This window comes from Mastigoproctus giganteus, chromosome 4 (genome assembly GCF_048544385.1).
Source record: "Mastigoproctus giganteus isolate SK-2022 chromosome 4, ASM4854438v1, whole genome shotgun sequence".
In the NCBI taxonomy this organism is placed as follows: domain Eukaryota; kingdom Metazoa; phylum Arthropoda; class Arachnida; order Uropygi; family Thelyphonidae; genus Mastigoproctus; species Mastigoproctus giganteus.
In genome coordinates, this window is record NC_143578.1 from 164,376,430 (window position 1) to 164,399,569 (window position 23,140).

Below are 23,140 nucleotides of genomic sequence, written 5' to 3' on the forward strand. Positions count from 1 at the left end.
TGGGTGTTGTCAAACTCACGTTGTGAGTTTCATGTGGCATGAGCTGCGTATAAGTCATGTGCAGTAGGATCACATTACAACATGTGATATTTCAAGGTTAATTTGTCAACTGTAACCCACAAGTGTATAAAAATCTGAAAATGTAAGCATTTCTTATTTTATAACTAGTTTTACAATCATTATAATTTTTAATCAAGTCTGTTTTGTAATTTATAGATTAACATTATTAGCTAAATTAGGGAAGTAAAATTTGAATTATTTATTTTTAACCCTAATTTTCAGATGGCAAAACAGGTTCACTGGACTTTTTTTTGTCAAGAAATTACATGCTTTTCTGAACACGACAGTAGTAGCAAACCAAATGATGACAATGGAAGTGATTCCGAAGAATTGAAGGCTAAAAGACTTTGTACAAGTTTTACTCGGAAGTATGATCCCTCATATATCGAGTTCAGTTTTCTAGCCATAATTGATGGCAAAGTGCTAAAACCACAGTGTGTTATATGTGGAGACTTGCTGGCTAATGAAGCAATGAAACTATTAAAACTAAAGCGGCATTTACATACAAAACAAAGAAATAAGTTCAAAACCAAAAGAATTCTCGGAAAGAAAGAGCATTCAATTAAAAAACCGACAGAAGCAGGTGTTCAATATTTCATATATAAACATTAATGTTTTGTGGGCTTCTTATAAAGTAGCACTTCGAGTTGCTAAGACTAAAAAACCATATACAATTGCTGAGACATTTGTGAGACTGCATCAAAGATGTCTGCTTGGAAATATTGGGTGAATCTGTGGCAAAGAAGGAAGCTGAAGTACCACTTTCCAATGACACCATAGCTCGACATATTCAGGAACCTACTAAGGATATGGAAGACCAACTCATAGAACAAATAAAGCTAGCAAAGTATTTTTCATTGCAACTTGACGAATGCACATATATTGCTACTAATATGGCAATTTTTTTTAGCACATGTGCGATTTGAACATGATGGTGATATGAAGGAAGAATTCTTTTTTTTCAGCTTCATTGCCGACAAACACAACTAGTTCTGAACTGTATAAAACTATGAAGAATTACATTGTCAATAAATGTGGTTTGGACTTCAAGTTTTGTTTAGGAGTATGTTCTGATGGCACAGCTGCAATGACAGGAAAACATTCTGGAGTAGTTACCCTGATAAAGGAGCTTGTGCCAGGAATGTAAATCAACACACTGCTTCCTTCATCGAGAAAGAAAGCCTTGCTAAGAAAAAAATGTCAGCTGAACTAAACAGTAACAGAGAAAATTGTGAAATACATAAACGATAATGCATTAAATTCAAGATTATTCTCTTTATTATGTGATAATATGGAAGCTGATCGTAAACAACTGTTAGTGCATGCTGAGGTACTATGGTTATCGATGGGAAAAAGTTCTATCGAGAATGTTTGAACTACAGAATGAACTCAGTGTTTCTGCAAGATAAGAAACCAGTTTGGCCCAAACTTTTTAAAGATGTAAACTTAACAGCCAAACTTGCTTACTTGTCTGATATCTTTGGCATTTTTAATAATCTTAATACTTCAGTGCAAGGAAGGAATGCAACATGTTTTCAATGGCGGATAAGGTCTAAGAGCAAAAACAAAAGTTAGAAACTTGGAAGAATAGAGTATCTACAGATTGCTATGACATGTTCCATAATTTAACAACAATTATCAAGGAAGTAGGTGACGATCTTGATATTGCACTTCTGCAAAAAGTTATCACCGAACACCTTATGAATTTGATAGACATTTTGAATTTTAATTTTCTATAAAAAGAAAATTCACATACAGGAATTTCACGGATCCGGAATCCATTTATTTCATCATAAGATAATTTAAATTTAACTATAACGTTACAAGAAGTATGATTGTTGAAACAATTATTGTTAAAACAATTTATTGTTGGAACTGACTACTGATGAAGGATTGAGGATGAATTTTGAAAATACAACATCACTTGCCTCATTTTGGATACAAGTTAAAATGAATGTCCCGAGCTTGCTGAATTTGCTTTAAAATCCCTTCTTCCATTCCCGTTGACTTACCTCTGTGAGACTGGTTTCTCTGTTATGAGTGTTATTAAAACAAAACATAGAAACAGTATAGAAAGGGTAATATACACTATGCTTTGCGAGTAATGTTGTCGTCAATCCAACCTAGATTAGATAAGTTAAAAAGCAAGAAGCAAGCTCATCTATCACATTAAAAACTTGAAATGTTGATATACATGGTGTTCGTTCAAGGCGTGTATATAAGCTTTTAATATGGGGAATCACTATTTCACTCAACTTTTTGTTTAGTTACGACTGTAGAACGACAAAAGGTTACAAGTGCAATGGTGATTCTCTATATTAATCGCCTATATGCACACTTTTAATGAACACTGTGTACAGTTTTCGTAATTCTTTTTTTCTCCCTATGTTATATGTTTGTTCTGATTATATTTATTGAAATGAAATTTATGTCTGTTAAATCTAATAATAAAAAATTTGGGCTTGTATTTTGTATGTCTTTGTTTTTTTTCATTTCATTTTTCTAGTAATTCACTTTTATTGTATTTTACAAAAGTATTGGTCCACAACGGATTAGAAATAAAAGAAACTGGTACTTCACCACAGATAGTTTGAGAAGCACTGATATAGAACATGTAAAGCAAGGAAATACTGGTATTCTGTCAGGTAGGTTGTTTATTAGAACATATGCAATATACATTATACATTTAGTGCCTAACTTATTTATTCAGTCAACTTTTTTTTTTCATTTATATTACTTCTGTTATGAGTATGGAAGGGATCTATGCATGCCCTTTTTTTTTTTTTTTTTTTTTTTTGATTATTGAAAAGGTGTATGAAAACGTAGAGAGAAGTAAGGTGTGGGAAGTGTTAAGGAAGCAGTAAGTAAAAAACTGTTGATGAGAGTGTTAAAAGTCTATAGAGAACGACTGAAAGCTGTGTGAAAACAATGGTTGGAAACACAGATTGGGACAGAAAAAATGATAGTGATGATGTTTGTCAATGATTTGTGATTTATGGGGCTAGGGAGGAGGAATTATAAAGGAGTAGGTGGAAAGCTGGGTGGAGAAGGCAAAGAAATACAATTTAAAGTTCAGTGATACTGAGTAACACAACGAGAATGACAAGGAAGGGGGGAGGGGATAAACAACTTTGAGGGGAAGACAGAAGAAGTGGACAGTTTCAGATATTTAGGGAGTACAGTAGATGAAGGGAGAATTGATAAGGAGATATGTAGATCAGAACAAGGAAGAATATTTTATAACTGCATAAAAGATCTAGTGTGGAGAAAGGAGGTGCCTAAGAAGTGCAAGATCTATATCTCTATAGAGCTTATTATGTACCAATAAAGAGGTATGTAGAAAGGTCAGGAGAGATAGGCTAAGAAATGTTTGAAATGTGGCCATTAGGGAGAAAATGGGAGAAGAAAAATTACAACAAATGATCGAGAGGAACAGATAGAGATGGTTTGATCATGTAAAGAGAATGGAGGATAACAGACTGCCAAAGACCAAGATGAAGGCCAAGAAGATGATGGAAGGAACAGGTGACAGGCAATATCGAGAGAAGAGGCATTAGGTAGGAGGAGCTGGAGGGATAAGGAGGAGAGAGAGAGGGGAATGGTGGGAAGATAGAGCTGAATGGAGAAATGGAGAAGACCAATAATTTCCTTATTGACCTGGAACAACAAATAAGTAAGTATATTACTTCTCTTCATTCTTTTTTGTTAAACGAATCAAAAATAGGAAAGGGGGAAAAAAGAAACACATATGTTAAATCAAGTACTGTGTATCAAGAAACAATGAACAAAATTTATTAATACTCTTCTTTTACTACTACTTTCCTTATTGACCTGGAACAACAAATAAGTAAGTATATTACTTCTCTTCATTCTTTTTATGTTAAAAGGATCAAAAATAGGAAAGGGGGAAAAAAGAAACACATATGTTAAATTAAGTTGTTGTTATTTGGTTTTTAGGAGCATTAGCAACTAAGGCCATATTGCTCCGGGATATGCGGTGGTCATTCTCTGACCTTTCCACATCTTCCATATTTGGTGGTGACAGGCTCAAACCCCAGTCTAATCAAGAAGCGTGTGCTATGCACTGCTGCTCCTTCCCACCTGGCTACGGAGGCGCCGTTAAATCAAGTACTGTGTATCAAGAAACAATGAACAAAATTTATTAATACTCTTCTTTTACTACTTTACTATTACTATCTTACTAAGATAGTCTGACAAGCCAGAAAAGTGAGTAGTCAAATTGTGAAACTTGGCAAAGGAAGTGATTATTCAATATTATAATTTCATAATCAGAAATTTTTAACAATTATAATTAATACTATATTGTGATTCCTCTTCGCCTTCTTGAATCATATATGTATCTTTGTAGAAGGGGAAAAAAAAAAAAAAAGTGAGATCATGGACAAACATATTCAAGAAACAGCTTTAATAATGTAACAGATTTTTATTATATAATTTTCAATGTGGTGTTTTTAAACAGTTATGCACATTGCCTGTCGTGTATATTAATTGCCATGGAAAAAGAAACAGGTTTGAGTCAGTTACATAGAGAAGAGAGAAAAAAAAAAAAAAAAAAAAAAAAAGGTAAAAAGCGCAAGTAATAGCTGATTTAACACAAGCCACCTCATAAAATGAAGGAAGAAAGAGAGGAATTTAAAAAAGAGAACATACTTTTTAAAATAAATTTAAAAGAATGGTATAAATCCTTCATCAAAATTCAAAATACATTCAATAAATCCTTCATCAAAATTCAAAATACATTCATTACATTCTGCTGAGTTGGGGGGGGGTCGGCAAAAGAAACAATCAGGCAGGTAGAGTCCCCAAGTAAATAAATCAAAAATGGAGAAACTCCTTTAGACAATAATTAGAAATACCACTTAGTCTATGGGCAGAGAAGTCAGGAAAGGAATTTGTAAGTGATTAGATGATCCTTGAATAATTGAAACAAAAGAGGAGTGGCCAAATGGTATATTAAGGCCATCAATTTATCCAGATTATGTTTGGCGATGTAACTATAAAAGCAGATGAAAGGATTCAGACAGGGCAGCAGAATTCTTAAAAAAAAAAAAAAAAAAAAAAAGATTTAAAACAGGTTCTGAAGGCCACAAAACCCGTTTCCTGTGGCAACGTTGAACATAAGTCTAGATCTGACATAGTAAATTCCGGTTTAAAAATATACATGTGTTGCAGTCTTTTCTGTCAGAAGGAAGAAGCAATATACCAATGAAATTGACAAACATTAAAAGAAAACTGAGTACAGATAGCAGCAACAGAAAAAAGACTGCAATGTCTTTTTCAGCCTACACCTCTAGGGATGGGTGACCAGAATTACAGAAGAATTAAATATCTTTTGAGGTAACAGAAGCATAGGATTAGTTAAAAACAAGATCAGGTAAGCTTCAGAACTAATATGGGGTGGCTGAGATCAAGTAAAACTACAAAAAAAAAAAAAAAAAAAAAAAGGTACAAATTTAGGGTGGTAAACTGAATGCTAAGTTAAAACCACCTATACATGATATCAAGAGATAAAGAAACTGAAGGGATTCAACAACTAACGATGTCAAATGTAACAGAGACAATAAATTATCACCAATAACATAAAACGCAAACTGTCTTAACTCTGCCTGGAAGAGTTTCAAATGAAGTGATGAGCAAGGATGTTGGGGAGCTGCTTGAGTCCCACTGTGAAGATCTCTCTCAGTTGATCTACAACTAGTTGCTGAGGGGGAAAAGTGGAAGCTGGAGATGACGTCCAAGATGCAACACCACGAGAGTTTTCCACTTCTCTTTTGCCTTCTATCCTGAGGGAAGTTGAGAAGCAGCTGCAGCTTTTAGAAGACAATGGATTACAATGCAAAGCAGCAAAAACTAGACATTTTTTGTTCTAACCTTGCAACCACAACCATGCCCCAACCCTATTTTTTTCCACAAGCCTAGTTATTTTTGTGAGATTTTCTATAGTGTGAAGTCTCAAAAGAATGCAAATATCACATTATTGCAGACAACTGTACATATATATTCTATTCTATAAATTTTGCTACAGCGATAACGAATTTCATAAATTGTTTTCTATTAAAGATGAGACTGCAAACTGCTACAATGTTTAATACTATCCAGAATTAAATAGGAGAGATTTTTTATTGTGTCCTTATGCACAGACTATGATTTTTCCTATAACAGAAACCAAATTCACTTGTCTATAGTTTTCCATCACCTTTTTAAGTCTCCTTTTATGGAAAGGGAAAACATTAGTGCTTCTCCAGGATAAAAGGATCATCTAGAAGTCTGTCTAACGATGACTACAAATTTGTATATACTTCTTCTTCATCTTCGCCTTCTTCCCATGTTTATATGGGGTCGGCATTTCCATCCTTAATTCTTTTCCTCCATTCCTCCCTATCCTGGGCTTCCTCTCTCTTTTAAATCCTCTGCCACCTTGTCCTTCCATCTCAGCTTAGGTCTCCCCCTCTTCCTCTTCCCTATCACCTCCAACTTTTCACACCTCTTCCCTATCACCTCCAACTTTTCACACCCCTTCCCCACATACTCCTCACTTCTTCTTTCCACATGTCCAAGCCACCTCAACCTAGATTCCTGCATTTTTTTACTCAGAGCCCCGCCTTAACCATACCTCTGATGTAGTCAATTCTTATCCTGTCCTTCCTCGTCACACCACACATCCATCTTAGCATCCTCATCTCCACCACATCCATCTTCTTCTCCTAGGCCCTTGTAATCGCCCATGTCTCAGCACCGTACATCAATGTGGGTCTAACCACAGTTTTATACACTCTTCCCTTCATTCTACAATTTACTTTCTTATCACACAGCACCCCACTCATCTTTCTCCAGTTCACCCATCCACATTGCACTCTATGCTGTATTTCTGCACTCAATCCTCCATCCCTCTCAACGTTTGATCCCAGATACTTAAATTTCGAAACTGATGGTAGCTTTTCCTCCTGCAGTTTTACAGAACTCCCATCTTCTCCATTCAATACCATATATTCTGTCTTTGTTCTACTTATCCTCATGCCTCTCTCTTCCAACGCTTCCTCCATTCCTCCAATTTCTTCTCTACCTTTCCTTGGGATGGTTCGCACAGTACGATATCATCTGCAAACAGCATACTCCACGGTGCTCTACTCTTCACTTCTCTCACCAACACATCTATTACCAGATCAAACAGATATGGGCTGAGAGCTGATCTCTGGTGCAGTCCAACTTCTACAGAGAACCCCTCAGTCATACTTACACTACTCTTAACCTGAGTCACCGCTCCCTCGTACATTTCCTTCACAAGCCTTACGTACTTTTCTGATGCACCCTTCTCCCTCATGCATCTCCATACCTCTTGTCTGGGCACTCTGTCATATGCTTTTTCCAGGTCTATGAACACCATGTGCAACTCTATTTGCATCTCCCTGTATCTTTCCATTACCTACCTTAAAGCAAAGACCGCATCTGTTGTTCCTCTTCCTGGCATGAAACCAAACTGTTCCTCTCCTATTTCAGTCTCCTGCCTTATCCTTCCTTCCACAATTCTTTCTCAGATCTTCTTCGAATGAGATATTAACTTTATTCCCCTGTAGTTCCCACATTTCTGCAGATCACCCTTTCCTTTATAGATTGGCACAAGTATACTTTCCCTCTACTCATCGAGTATCTCTCCTGCTGCCACAGTTTTTCCATAAAGTCCCATAGGATATCGATTCCTTTTTCTCCCAGACTTCTCCATACCTCTACTGGTATCTGATCCAATGCCTACTGCTTTCTCCCTCTTCATTTTTCTGAGTGCACTTTCCACTTCTTTCCTGCTTATGTCTTCCACTACTCTTCATTCGTCTCTCCATCCTCGCATAATGCTCTTGGGGTTTCCTCATTTAATAACTTCTTAAAATAGTCTTTCCACCTTTCCTTAACCTTCTCCTGGTCCTGTATAACCACTCCCTTCTCATCTTTTATCTGTTTTATTGATGAGAAATCCTTTGATGCCTTGTCTCTCTTTGGCTATTCTCATCAATTGCCTATCTCCATCTTTCCTCTCCAGTTCCCCATAGGCCTCGTCCACTGCCCTCGCCTTTGCTATTGTCACAGCCCTTTTTGCCTCCTTATTTACTAATTTATATGCTTCTTTATCTTCCTGGCTACCTGTTAAATCCCATCTTTTCTTCATCTCCTTCTTTTATTTTATCACCGATTGCACTTCCTCATTCCACCACCAAGCTTCCTTTCCCTCCGGCACACCCTTTCCTGATGTTTTCTCCAACTTTCCTTATGATATACTAACATTACTAATAGTTATTCACTTATATGCTGCCTTTTTAAATATAATGCATACTACCACTCCTAGGCCCTTTTCCTCTCTCAGCCTCAGTTACTTTTCTAAAAGATACTTCTCGAGATAGTTATGTCACTAACTCATTACTTCTTCCTGGTTCAAATGAACTTTCAACTATGAAACCGGTTGCAAAAGTACGAGTCTTCTATAGCATTAGGTTCAAGTCATGTGGCATATTCTCTGGGATGTCTATGATTCCACCAACATTTCATGGACATATCTGATTTATTTTCTTTGCTTATATTCACAGATAAAAAGTTCTGTATCAATGCTCTTAGCTCTCTTTGTTTTTGTCAGGGATTTGTCATATTCAGCTTTCAAGTGTCTTGTCCCATAAGTGGTTTTGTTTCAAATGTGTCTATTAACCAGGGGTGTGCTGTCAATTTATTAACAATAGACATGCTTAAGAAAAATTTCAGCCGTGCCATTGCCAATTAAAATAGTTGTTAAATTTTCTATCAAGCTAACTTTTTTTCAAGGGGCTTGTAATAGCCTCCTACACTTCAAAATATTGTCCCCACCCCCTCGAAGACCTTATCTTCCCTAGACTATTGATTTTTCTTTTAACATTATTCAATTTATAATATTGATATCTATTTTGAGTTCTTGCACCATCACATCATTTATACAGCTGAGATCCATATGGAAACCATGTTAAGGATACACGAGCCCCTTGTTTTCTTTTTCACATGCTGGAATAAATTATTATCTAGATGAGTCAAAAATCTGGTTCCATGTAGTGTTTTGGCTTAACCCCTTGTTTCCTCTTTCACATGCTAGAATAAATAGTTATCTAGATAATTCAAAAATCTGGTTCCATATAGTGTTTTGGCTTAACCCCTCCTCCCCCATGATCATTATTCCTTTACTACTGGTCATCTCTTGCCACAAAGAATCTGCCCAGACTCTATCAGATTCTGGAAATGATCAGATCATTTTCAGACAACAGTTAGTTGTCAGAAGATCTCTAGCACACCATATGTCTCAGTTAGCTTCACAATACTGTAAACCAGAACCTTAAATTCATTCATTTTGTTTGCAATACCCTGATGTTACTATATTAGTCAGGTTAGATTTTGTATTTTCTACTTTTCACCACCCTTTCACTTGTAGTCTTAAACAATGTCTTCTTATTTTTTATTTATTTTTTTTTTTTAATGTCCCTTTTGTGGTTCTATGGCCTGGGTCTGCTGATGATCTTAACACCTATTTCATCACCTCTGCCCATGCCTGTAGTAAACTGAGGTCATACATAAGTATTCAAGGATAGTGCAAGTGTGGCCTTGGTCCATACCACCCACTTATACTTCTCCCCCATTCACTAACAGTCTCTGTAAACTTTGTGTTCCTTAAGGTCTCTACAGCATTAGCACCTTTACATGTCCTATGTTCAAATGAATTCCATTTTTACTAATATTCTCTCTAGAGCAGGCTATGCCAAGAAAAATTTACCCCTATAAGTCTAGAATTAACTAACAAGTCTCATTATAAAATCCCTTGGAAAAATTGTAGACAATTTGATCTATCTCATGACATTTTTCTAGCATGATCTTATATTTTGCAACTAAGTCTTAAGTTCTTTTTTGTTCCATATCATTAGTTTCCACACCAATAACTATGGATTAGCAGGCATCAGTTCCTCTAAGAACTGACAAATGGTTAGTAGCATTATCAATTTTTGAACCTGGAAGATACTCTTGATTCTATGTCTTTATTACAGAAATGCTCCAATTACCCCTGAAACATAAATTCCCACTAAAATTATCTTGTCTGGAATCAGAACAGTTAGTGCCTGATAGTCTGTTCCTGAAATCCAATCATTTGGGAGAGCATAACCTGGTTTAGTGCTAGACAGTTGAATAATTGGAGAGCATTTATCACTTTCCAGGGCAACTACTTGCTTTTTCTGACTCAAACTTGTGCAACAGAAAGCCAAGTTTTCAATTAAGATCAATGCATTCCTTACAACAAGCATATTAGTTAGCAATAGCTCCACATATATATCAGTAAGTACAAGCAGCAAGGTTGTGGCTTACAGTTAAATCAGCAGTGGAAACTCTCATGAATTTTTCACCATTTATAGTAAAAACCATATTTACAGCTACATAAAATTAAATTGAAATTCAAAAATATATCAATATACATGGATTGTGTTAGGGTAACTAAAAGCAAGAACACATGCATGTATACTTGAATGTACACTAATGCTAGGAGAATTATAAATAAATTTGATGAATTTAAAGTACTGATTATGTCATCAAATGCACACATTGTAGAATACAGAGACATGGTGCCACTCAGACATAAGTGATGCTGAATTTGAATATATGGAGAGTACAATATATACAAGGAAGAAACACAGGAGAGAAGTGGTGGAGGGGGTTATGCTTTTAGTTAAGAAGAATATTAAATCTAAGGCACATCCAATTGACTTGGGTAACGACTGCAATGCTGAGTCACTTTGGTGTTATATAAGAAATGGAAAAAAAATTGAGAGTGGGAGTGTGTTATAGTCCTAATGACTGTGATGAGTATACCAAACATCTGTACAAGGAAATAGAGTGGGCCAGGAAATCAGAATGTCTCATAATCGGAGATTTTAACTTTCCAGATGGTGACTGTAATTTGTGGGTTGGTCACTCACACACTAGCAAGATTTTTGTTGATTTATTGGATGACTGTTTTCTACAGCAGCAGCACGTTAGAGAGGCAACAAGAGAAGGCAATACCCTTGCTCTGGTTATCAATAGTGATTCTTTGTGCATTAAGAATCTGCAGGTAAAAGACCCACTGAGTGACAGCGATCACAGTGCACTAATCTGGAATGTAATTAAAAACATAACTACTGTCAATGGGAAAGACTTTTGTTTTTGTAAGGGTGACTAGAGGTCTCAGACCGTTTTTAAATTGTGCGCAGTGAGACCAACTGATAATGTTACCAACAGCAAATTCTAAATGGGAAGTAACCAAAGAAGCTACTAAGCTTTTCATACAAACAAAGAAATACTGTTCAAGGCATAGACCTAAATGGATGTCAGATTATCTACTGAGACACATGGCAGAGAAGAAGAGTGCATAGGATGCATATAAATTATGAGGTGATACAGAAGCCTATGGTAGATATTAAGTAGTCTGTAATCAAGTCACAAAGGAGGTTAGGCAAGCTAAGGCAGATTATGAAGTCTCTGGCAAACAATGCAAAGAAAAACAGCAAAGACTTCCATGTTAACAGTAGAAGGAAGGGATTGAATCACACTCAGCCACTTGATGACAATGGATTAACTGTTGATGACCCTGCTCAGGTTGCGGATAAACTGAATAAGTATTTTGCATCTACATTTACACATGAGGAATTCTTTAGGGTAGGGGATGCCAGAAGTTTATCAAACTATAGCTAAATGACTTTGTGATAACTGAAAGAAAAGTGGAGAAGAAACTGTTAAGGATGGACATAAAAAATGCACCTGTGGCAAATGGAATCTATCCAATTATATTAAGGAAGGCAGCAAAGGAGGTAAGAAAACTCTTAGCCATAATTATGAGAACATCAATGGATTCAGACCTATGGACTGGAGATGTGCAAATATATCCCAAATTCATAAAGGGTGACATGAGTAATTACAGACCTCTTAGCTTAACAGGGCAGTACTGATGTCGAGGAGAGGAAACATTTTCAGAGAAACATTTCTCCGTGTGGCAAGGAAATATTTTTAGGTGTCCTGAACAACTTGGCCTCAAAATGAGCTTGATGACCTGAGAAATACCTATAGGATGCACAGGAACTCATACAATGCCCTCATAAGACAGAAGAAAAAGAATCCTGGTGGCACTTGGTGGGGAGTTGAAAATGTCAACCCATGGGGAGTCGCGTACAGAATAGCCACCAACAAGTTGCCATGAGAAGATGTAGCTGAGACCACAATAAGACCAGACGGAACCCCAACCTTGTGTTGGGAAGAGTGTCACCCACATCCTAGATCAGAGTTTCCCAAACTGAGGTCCGTAGACCAGTTCTAGAGGGTTCATAAAATGGACCCTCTGGAACTGGTTAAATTATTCATTCTATGTATAGCAAATTGATGATAAATAAAGTTGAGTTGTTTTAAACATAAAACTTTGAATATATATATATATGTATTAAATGTAATTTAAAGTGCACTTTGTGTAATTTTCACCTCCATCTATGCAAACTTTATATCAGACATATCTATTCTTACATACATACATATTCAAAGTTAGGTGTCTGCAAGCACTTTTTTTTTGAATTTTGAAAGGGTCCGTAGATCTCAGTATTGTTATTGTTGTTATTTGGTTTTTAGAAGCATTAGCAACTAAGGCTATACTGCTCTGGGGATATGCGGTGGTCATTCACCGACCTTTCCACATTCTCTGTATTTGGTGGTCACGGGTTCGAACCCTGGTCTAATCAAGCAGCATGTGCTACGCACTGCTGCTCCTGCCCACCTGGCTATGGAGGCACCAGATCTCAGTAATTTGGGAACCACTGTCCTAGATAATATTAACCAGACTGAGACTGGGGATTATTCCCCTACTCAGAGTGTAATAATTAAAATGAAAATGCCAACACAGAACCACTATTCAACAACTGAAGAACTGCAAACAGTCCTACTCAAAACTAAAATAATAAACGATCTGGGCATGACTTCCTGGAGGCAGAAATTAACAAGAAATTTGCAGAAATAGCACCAGAAAAGCTCACAGAACTGTATAATCACTGTTTAATAGAAGACATTTGAAAAGGCATTTGACTCCATACAGCATAAGGCAATATTTTGGGCACTGGAAAGGCAAGGCATACACACCCTATACATTGATTTTTAAGAAAATGTATGAGAACACTACTTCCTTTATTAAAATAGACAAAGACAGTAGCATATTTAAAATTGAGAAAGGAGTTTGACAAGGAGATATAATATTTTCGAAGTTGTTTACCTGCCTTTGAAGAAGCTTTCAGAAGATTGGACTGGTTACAGAAAGGAGTCAATGTGAATGGAGAGTACCTAAACCATTTACGATTTGCAGATGACATTGTGATCATAAGCCATGATTCCAAAAAATTAGACGAAAACCTTAATCAGTTATGCAGAGTTAATAAGGATTTCGGACTAAAGATGAATATGGCTAAAACAAAAGTAGCGATGAACAAGTATGCTACAGAAACGGATTACCACGGAAAGGGATCATTGAAGGAGCAGTAAATGAAAAGGTGGATTCACATACTTATCTGGGTCAAGTCATTAAGCTGTAATAATGATAAATGGCTGGAAGTCAAGAGAAGAATAAATTTCAGATGGATAGTATCCAGGAAATGTAGTAACATACTGAGGAGGAATATCCCAATTTTTTCTGAAACAAAATAATGATCCAATGTATACTCTTCATCATGACCTATGGAAGTGAAACTTGGGCTATCACCAAAAGAATGGAAGAGAAGCTGAAAAGTACACAGTGAAGAATAGAACAAATTATATTAGGAATCAGCCCGTTGAATAAGAAGAGAAACACATTAAGAATTTGCAGATAAAGGAACCACTAGGTGGCAGTGATCAGAGTGTACTGATATGGGATTTACTTAAAGATCTAATTACTATCAGGGGTAAAGGAAAGGGTTTTTGCTCCCATAAAGGTGACTGTGGTGGTCTCAGACAGTTTTAATTTTGTACAGTGGGACCAACTGATGATGTTACCAACAGCAAATTCTAAGTGGGAAGCATTCAAGGAATTAATAGTGGAAGCTACTAGATGTTTCATACCTATTAAGAAATATTGTTCAAGGTTTAGGGGTCGGCTCCATAGCCAGGTGGGAAGGAGCAGCAGTGCGTAGCACATGCTTCTTGATTAGACCGGGGTTCGAGCCCATCACCACCAAATACGGAGGATGCGGAAAGGTCAGGGAATGACCACCGCATATCCCGGAGCAATATGGCCTTAGTTGCTAATGCTCCTAAAAACCAAATAACAAACATCAAGGTTTAGGCCTAAATGGTTGTCAAATGAACTAATGAGACTCGTGGCAGAGAAGAAAAATGCATGAGATGCATATAAATTATTAGGCGACACAGAAGCTCATGGCAGATATAAGCTAGTCTGTAATAAAGTCACAAAGGAGATTAGGCAAGCGAAGGCAGATTACGAGAAATCTTTGGCAAAGGATGCTAAGAAAAACATCAATGAGTTCTTTACTTATATAAACTCTAAGAGGAAGCGGATGAATCAGATTGGTCCACTTGATATCGATGGTTCGACTGTTGATGATCCTACTCAGATAGCAAACAAATTGAATGAGTATTTTGCATGTACATTCCTACAGGAGGAGTTATTAAGAAAGGAAAATGCCAGAAGGTTATCAAATTGTAGCAAGGTGCTTAATGATTAGGTAACAACTGAGAGCAAAGTGTAGGAGAAATTGTTAAAGTTAAACATAAGAAAGGCACCTCGGGTGGATCTATCCAGTTATATTAAATGAGGCGGCAAAGGAACTAAGCAAACCCTTAGCCATAATTATGAGAGCATCCTTGGACTCAGGGGAGGTCCCCACGGACTGGAAATGTGCAAATGTATCCCCAATTCACAAAGGGAGAATCTGAGGGTGACACAAGTATTACAGAACAGTTAGTTTAACTTCTGTTCCAGGTAAAATAATGGAGTCACCGGTTAAAGATGCATTGCAGGTTCTCCAGACAAGACTGCAGCAATAATTCAGACAGCATGGGTTTGTTAAGGGAAAGTCTTGTCTGACAAATTTGATTTGATACTATGATGTGGTTACAAAGGAACTGGATGCAAAAAATAATTTTGATATCATATAGTTGGATTTTAGGAAAGCTTTTGACACTGTTGCACATGGAAGACTACTGTACAAATTGGAGCAGAATGGTATTAATGGTAAGTTGCTACAATGGATAAAAGGGTGGTTGAGTGGGAGTAGACAGAGTGTGGTAATCAATGGATACTACTCTTTGTGGCCTAATGTTTTTAGTGGAGTCCTACAGGGTTTGGTGTTGAGCTCACTGTTCTTTTGTATATTTATCAATGATATTGATGAAGGTATATCAGGCTGAGTGTTGAAGTTTGCAGATGATACAAAAGTTGGCAGGGTTGTTAATGACGGTAATGGCAGTGTGCTACTTCAACATGATATAGAAAATTTGGGCAGATGGGCTGAGAAGTGGCAAGTGAAGTTTAAAATTGACAAATGCTAAGTACTACATATGGCTAGGAGCAACCCCAGAGAAACATACCAACTCTGTGGTACTACACTTAAGGTGGTAGAAAATGAAAAGGACTTGGGAGTAATTGTGCAGTCAGATATGAAATTTTCTGAGCAATGCTGACAGGATGCAAAAGTAGGTCATGGGGTTTTGTCAATGATATACAGGAATTTTGCTAGCAGGGAAAAGGAGGTGATTGTCCCTTTTGTATAAGGAAATGGTCAGACCACACCTTGAGGTCTGCATACAGGTCTGGAAGCCTCATTTTAGGAAGGACGTAGATTTGATTGAGCGTGTACAGAGAAGGGCACAAGATTGGTGAGGGGGATGAAAGGGATCCTCTTACCAAGAGAGGCTTAAGTTCTGCTAATTGCAGCAGATGGAGACTAGGCACCTGCGGAGTGATCTGATTGAAATGTACTGTATAAGGCCTTGAATGGGTTGAGCACGCTGAATTCTGATGGGATTCTTCCACTTGCTCAGATTACGAACCTGAGAAGGCATAAATTCACATTTGCAAGACAGTTGTAGAATAGATGTGTGGAAATTTGCCTTTAGCCAGCGGGTGGTTAATTGCTGGAACAAACTTCCATCTGTCATTGTGGAAGTTGATAGGTTAAATAAATTCATGGAGATTCAAGGGCAGGTGTGCGGGGGGGGGGATTTTATTTTTGGCTGATGCTACATAAGCTCATACGCTTGCTTTCTTGCATCATATGTCATGATTACTATTACATGGATTAGGGAGCAAACTCAAGTAAAGGACATGCTTATCAAAACTAAACTGAAATGGACTTGGGCAGGACACATAGCTCAGAGACACGATGAGAGACGGACTAAGAAAATAACGGAACGGCACCCAAGAGGAGCTAAAAGAAAACCTGGAAGACAACAACGTTGATGGACAGATGAAATTCGTGAGTTCATGGGTAGTAAATGGATGGCCATTGCATAAAACAGAAGGAACTGGAAAGTTGCTGGAGAGGCCTTCATCCTGCAGTGGACTGAAAATGGCTGAAGATGATGAATGTCCTAACTGTGCATACCAACTAGTAGGGATAAGGAGGTGATTATCCCTTTGTAAAATGCCAATGGTCAGGTCACATCTCGAGTTCTGCATACAGGTCTGGACGCCTCATTTTAGGAAGGATGTAGAGCTGCTGGAAAGAGTACAGAGAAAGGCAATGAGATTGGCAAGGGAAACGAAGGGTTGCTCTTACCAAGAAAGGCTTAAATTCTGCCAATTGCAGCATCTGAAGACTAGGCACCTGTGAAGTGATCTGATTGAGGCGCACAAGGCCTTGAATGGTTTGAGCAAGCTCAGTGCTGATGGCATTCTTCCTCTTGCTTTGATTATGCACCTGAGGAGGCATAAATTCAAATTTAGGAAAGACAGTTGTAGAATAGATGTGGGGAAATTTGCCTTTAGTCAGTAGGTGGTTGAATGCTGGAACAAACTTCCATCTTTCGTTATGGAAAATAGCTTAAATAAATTCAAGGAAAAATTGGACAAACTTTTGGAGAGCATGGATGGGTGAGATATGGAAGGTTTTTTTTTTTTTTTTTTCTTTTGGCTGTATAAATTTGCTTTCTTGCATCATATGCTAATGCTAAATTTCAATAGGTTTCTGTATATTTTTGTATATTTGAATAAAGTTTAATTTCATGGTTTTGTCTGTTGTGATGACATTTATTTTTAATATGAAATTTCATGTTGACTCGTGGATGACAATACTGTTTATAAAATTAGCATAAGCTCAAGCCTGTCATTGTTTCAGGAAGGATCACAGAAATTTCCAGACAACAAAATTTATTCATTATAACATAGAAGTAGCATTAATTATAAAATTATTATAGTTAGTTTAATTAGTTTGGCATTGAAATGTTCTAAACTCAGGGGTTTGTAATTTCATAATTTTTAGAGTTGCATTTCATGTGGGTACAGTGTCAAACGATTGTGTACACGAGGGCTTTCATGTACTCAATAATTGTTTGCTTATCGATACTTTTTCCAGGTAGTAGGTTTATGGTCCTTCATTTAGAAGACTCTCACCAAAAAAAAAAAAAAAAATCCAACCAAATCACCATGCTTATGTAATACTTACCTTTTCTGTGCATTTCTTAACTACACTGGCCAACTCGGCAACAACCAAATCAGTACATTTTATAGAAGGCTCCTTTAATTTAGATATCTGTTTCTTTACAATTGCTTCAAAAGCCATGTCTGGTGTAAACAGTCCTACTCTGCAAGTTAATCACTGGTTAATAATTATGACATAATATATGACACTATTTACTCCTTAAATTGTATCATGAAATATAAATTCATAAGATCTTTAAATTCTAGTTATTGTCCAGTATAATTAAATAAATAATTATTTTGTATTATTCTCTCAGCACTTAATTAACAGTATAGCAATTTAAAATGTATTTTTGAAGTAATTTCTTTTTTTTTTATACTCCATAAAAAATATTTTTTATATTTCTCTGCCAAACTTCATCTTTAAACTCTATAAACCATCAATATTTATTTTTTTCAGAATATGGGAACCCTGGGAGAAAAGCATATTTTTTTAATTCATAAATAACTTCTCATTAGGTGAAAAATATTACTACAATTCAAAAATGGTTTCTGCTAAACCAAATGAATATTATATAAAAAAGAATATTATAAAGAGCTACCATTCCTTCATGAAAAAAAAGAGTGAATCATAAATTTCAGACAGCATCGTTGAAAGTTATGGCTGTCAGAAATTCAAAAAGATTCAAACATATTGTATATTCTAGTTGTTCCATGGCTAGATTGGCAACAGATGAGAGTGCCTACAACAGTGTCAAGCGCTGGAAGTGTATTGCATGTATCCCGATAGACTTTTCCCACAATTACCACCACTGAACCAAGTTCCTTCATTTAAGGATCATAACATCAACTAAGACTGCAGCAAATGACTGTATCCCATATTTAAGTCTGTTTTACTAAAGTAAAAATTTCTGTGGGCAGGTTTGCCCCAACAATAGGACACAGACCTTTACCACACCACTTTTTCCCATTATGTTTTATCTATTACATGTGTGGTGTTTTTTTTTTTTTTTTTTCCCCCTCTTCTTTTACATAAAATAAGCTGTAGGTCTATACATATATATTTATTAAAGCTTATTCACCCATGCACATCACCATATCCATTTTTACATGCATGTGTTTTTTTTATATCAATATTAACAACTCTGTCTTCTCTCACATAACCATCCCTTTATCCATAACAGTAACTTGCCCTTAATGCCACACTAGTTCAATTTGTACAGCAGTCTTTTATGTGCAACACTATCAAAAGCTTTTCTGACATCTAATATATGATGTCAAAATTATTTTTTGCATCCAATTCCCTTGTTACTGTGTCATAGTATCCAATCAAATTGTTTAGACAACACCATCCCTAACATCTCCATTTTTATGACTGCAGTATAAATGTATTCCTGTGCAGATGCTCCTGCTTCATTAAACAGTGACTCCATTATTTTATATGGAATGGAAGTTAAGCTAACAGGTCTGTAATCACTCATGTCATCCATTGATCCTCCTTTAGGAATTGGGGATACATTTACATACCTGCAGCATAGAGATCTCCCCTGAATCCATGGATGCTCTCATAATTACGCTAAAGGTTTGATGATCTCTTTTGCTATCCCCCTTAATATAATTGGACAGATCCAACCCACCATTTCAATTCTTAAAGACAAATTCTATCGTTGATATGAATGTTGCATTTTCAATCCAACATTCCAGGTGCCTTGGATTATTTTACATTTGGCTTTGACAATTTCTCTTATGCTTTCCTCTCAGTTATGACAAGACCATTCCGCTCCCTGTTAGAATTTTATATACTTCTGGCATCCCCTTTCCCTAAAAATTCCTCACATGTGAATGCAGAATTACTCAGTTTGTCAGCAGTTAAACTGTTCATATCTAACAGACCACTGATTCATCCCCTTCTTTCTAGCATTTACATAAGTAAAGTCTTTGCCATTTACCTTTGTATTCTTTGTTAGAGACTTCTTGTAATGTGCATAAGCTTGCTTAGCCTCCTTTGTGACCTGATTGCAGACTAGTTTATATCTGTTGTAAGCTTCTGTATCACCTGATAATTTATGTCTCCTATGAATTCTTGTTCTCTTCCAGAGTACAAGTCTTATCAGTACATCTGATATATATTTTGGTCTCAATTCAAACAGCATCTCTTGGTATAAAAATCCTGGTAACTTTTACAATTACTTCCCTGAATACTTCCCATTTAGAATTGTTGTTGGTAACATCATCAGTTGGTCCTATTGCTTAGAATTTAAAAACTGTCAGAGACCACTGTAGTTACCCTCATGAAATCTCTTCCCTTTGCCTTTGGCTGTAGTTACATCTTTAAGCAAATCCCACATCAATAAACAATGATCACTGCCACCTAGTGGGTTTTTTTGTATGTAGATTTTTAATGCACGAGGGGGGTCACTGCTGATAATCAGATCAAGATTATTGCTTTCTCCTGTTGTATTTCTAGCATGGTGGTGGTGTAGGAAACAGTTATCCAAGAAATCCACAAGCTTTTTTTCTCTGAATGACGAAATCACAAGTTCCAATCAATAACTGAAATTTAAAATCATCAGTCATTAGGCCTATAACACCACCTATTATGATTTTTGTTTTCTCGGTGCTTACATCACATTAGATTGACTCTCTATTGCACTGGCCACCCATGTCAACTGAATGGAATGCCTTAGATTTTATGTGCTTTTTAACTAAGAATATACCTCCCTTTCCTGTCATATCTGTCCTTTCTGTACCCATTGTATTCCCCATATTCAAATTTTGCACTCTATATATCTGAGTAACACCATTTTTCTGATATCCCCAAAATGTTTGCATTTTACAACTTGACCAGTACTTGAAATTCATCAAATTTCTTTACTGTGCTCCTAGCTTTGGTTTACCTACAAGTATACATGCAAGTGTCTTTACTCTTAGTAACTCTAAAACAATCTATTTGCTTGTTCCATGAAGAAAACTTCAGTAGAAGATATTACTGAAAAAAAAAAAAAAAAAAAGTAGTAATAATGTGTGATTTTATTTGATTTTTTAAACATTTTCATGATTTTCACTCCCAATATTTTTTCCATTTTTTTTTTTTTGAATTTAGTGAAATTTTCATTTTATTTTTTACAACCTTATTCTAATGTTCAAGTAAGGTTAAAATAAGAAAAAAAAAAAAAATAATATTTAAAAGCATTTGTGTGCACAGCCTTTCAATTTTTATCAATCCCCCCCCCACCCAAATCGCTCTAGGTCATCTGTGGGTGGTTCTGAAACTGAGTTGTATAAGTATGGGGGGAGACCAGTTCATGAAAGTAAGTGAACACTATTTGGGAGAATGTCAAAAAAGGGTTTGAACCTTATTTAATAATCAGGAAGTACTTTATACGTTTTCTGTAGAATTGAATTTATTTTATTATTTGTATCTTGAAGTAGTATATCAATTGTATGCAACTGTGAATGATATGCGATGAACTGATTCTTAGCATGAGTAGAGTTGCATTGAAAATTGAGCACTGTGAAACTCCCTCTTCTTGTGGACATTTTGGCTGTGGACCAGAAAGGTTCTATAGCACAGAAAGTTTTGTATTAGGTACAAGTGACATCTCAAGTCAGACTCATGAGGATCTTGCAAAATGCTATGTCTCAAGTGCCCCCTCTAGGATACAGATCTCAGATGTTCATTAAAAAGTACAGCATTGCAAATATTTGATTCTACTTTTATTGTGAGTCCAGGATTGATTTGGCTTTTCAAAAACTGTACTGATGGATGCTTAACAAGTATTAATTGTCCAAAACCCTGGATAGATATTTTTTCCAGAATTTTTCCAATACATCTTTTAAGGGAAACCGGGTGATTAGTGGGTTGGATTTGCACATTTTTTCCCTAATGTGGGGAAGCAAAGACTATATCACCATGCAACTGGACAACACTTTTCAGTGTACTACTGTTGTACAACTGATGAGATGAGTGATACACTAGAATCGCTATAGAGGTACTGCTGATTCATCACTTTGCTGGAATTGCATAATCTTTCTATGCCAGTTGATAATTGTTGTACTTTACTGCTACTAGCAGTTTTATGTAGTATTGGATTTCAAAAATATGGAATGGGTTAAGCATTGGCTGAAATATCTTCCATACACTCGTCCTTTTACTATAAAAAAGTTCCAAACTGTTCTTAAAAAAAAAAAAAGGAAAAAAGGCAATACAACGTTAAAGTGTTAATACAGCAGCAATTCACGAAGTGCAGAACTTCAAGTTAATTGCTAAATTAATGTTTTTTTTTATTTTAAGTAAATTTTCAGAGAGATTTCTGATGATTTTTGAATGCCACAGTTAAGAGGATTTTACTCTGTGCGTGCATGTGTGTGTAGTTGAAAACAAAAGAAAACAAATGTAATAATTACCTAATGCCATGAATATTTCGTATTGCAAATGCAATTTCTTTTCGTAGTTCTTTTTCATCAAACTCCATCTATAAAAAAAATTTCAATTTGCAATAACATGAACAAACCGGGGAATTTATGAAAAAATCTTCAGACTTATTATCATTAAAATTTAGTTATGGCTGGTTATATATCAACTGTTTTATTACAACAAGGTACGGGTGTATTTTATCTTATCAGTTCAAAAAATGTGTTAAATTAAATGCTTTTGGAAAATAGGGAATAAAGATAAATCTGCATTCTGCTTGAATGTTATAATGTGCTTCTGTGGAAGAAATGCATTCCTAGTTTAATTGAGGTTAATTTTATGTATAGTAAGTTAGCATTAATATCTTTCACAAGAAGAAAGTTGGCAACATACTGTTGTCCAACAATGTAAACACAATTGTAAGCTTTGTAGAAAAAGGTTAAGCTGATTTGGACACTGCTATAATATTGCAAAGATATTCGAACACAAGGATATCCATAAATATACTTAGTCGCAGGAGACAAGACAAGACAAATTAGATCAGTTATAGATTACATTATTTCAAAACATTCAGGGACATAAGTATTGAAAGATGTCAGAGTTTACAGAGGAGCCGAATGTGGATCTGACCATTTTCTTGTTAAAACAACACTGAGGTAGAACTGGATTAAGAAAATAAGAGTGGACAACCAACTATGCAGGGAAGGAGAAATGCTACAAGTGGATCAATTTAACGTTGAACTACTTCAGGACAACAGCATTAGAAACAACTTCACCCGGAGATTGTATGCTGCAATTAACATAGAGATAAAATGTAATAGCGAAGAAATCTACAAATATTTAAAAAATATTGTAAAAAAAAATAGCTCATGAAATTCTAGGCAAAAAGAAGAGCAAGGATCAAAAAAGACCTGAACTACAGAGAAAGTAAGAGCTGCTGTAGAGGAAAAGAAACTTGTATATCAGAAATGGCTGGGTGAAAGGAATGATGCATATAAGTACATTTATGT

General features: G+C 36.0%; 1 protein-coding gene across 2 annotated transcripts in view; it reads right to left on the minus strand.

Annotated features, from left to right (window-relative positions):
• LOC150087162 (dynamin-like) overlaps positions 1 to 23,140 on the minus strand; it is a 307,901-nt gene that overhangs the window by 129,710 nt on the left and 155,051 nt on the right. Inside the window, exons 9-10 of one of the 2 annotated variants that reach the window (XM_090372996.1) lie at positions 22,124 to 22,191; positions 17,742 to 17,880 (exon numbers count right to left, since the gene is read on the minus strand). In XM_090372996.1, the coding sequence (XP_090229122.1) occupies positions 17,742 to 17,880; positions 22,124 to 22,191 (207 nt within the window). The remainder of the gene's footprint in view (positions 1 to 17,741; positions 17,881 to 22,123; positions 22,192 to 23,140) is intronic. The other variant, XM_090372997.1, reaches the window with a different exon arrangement.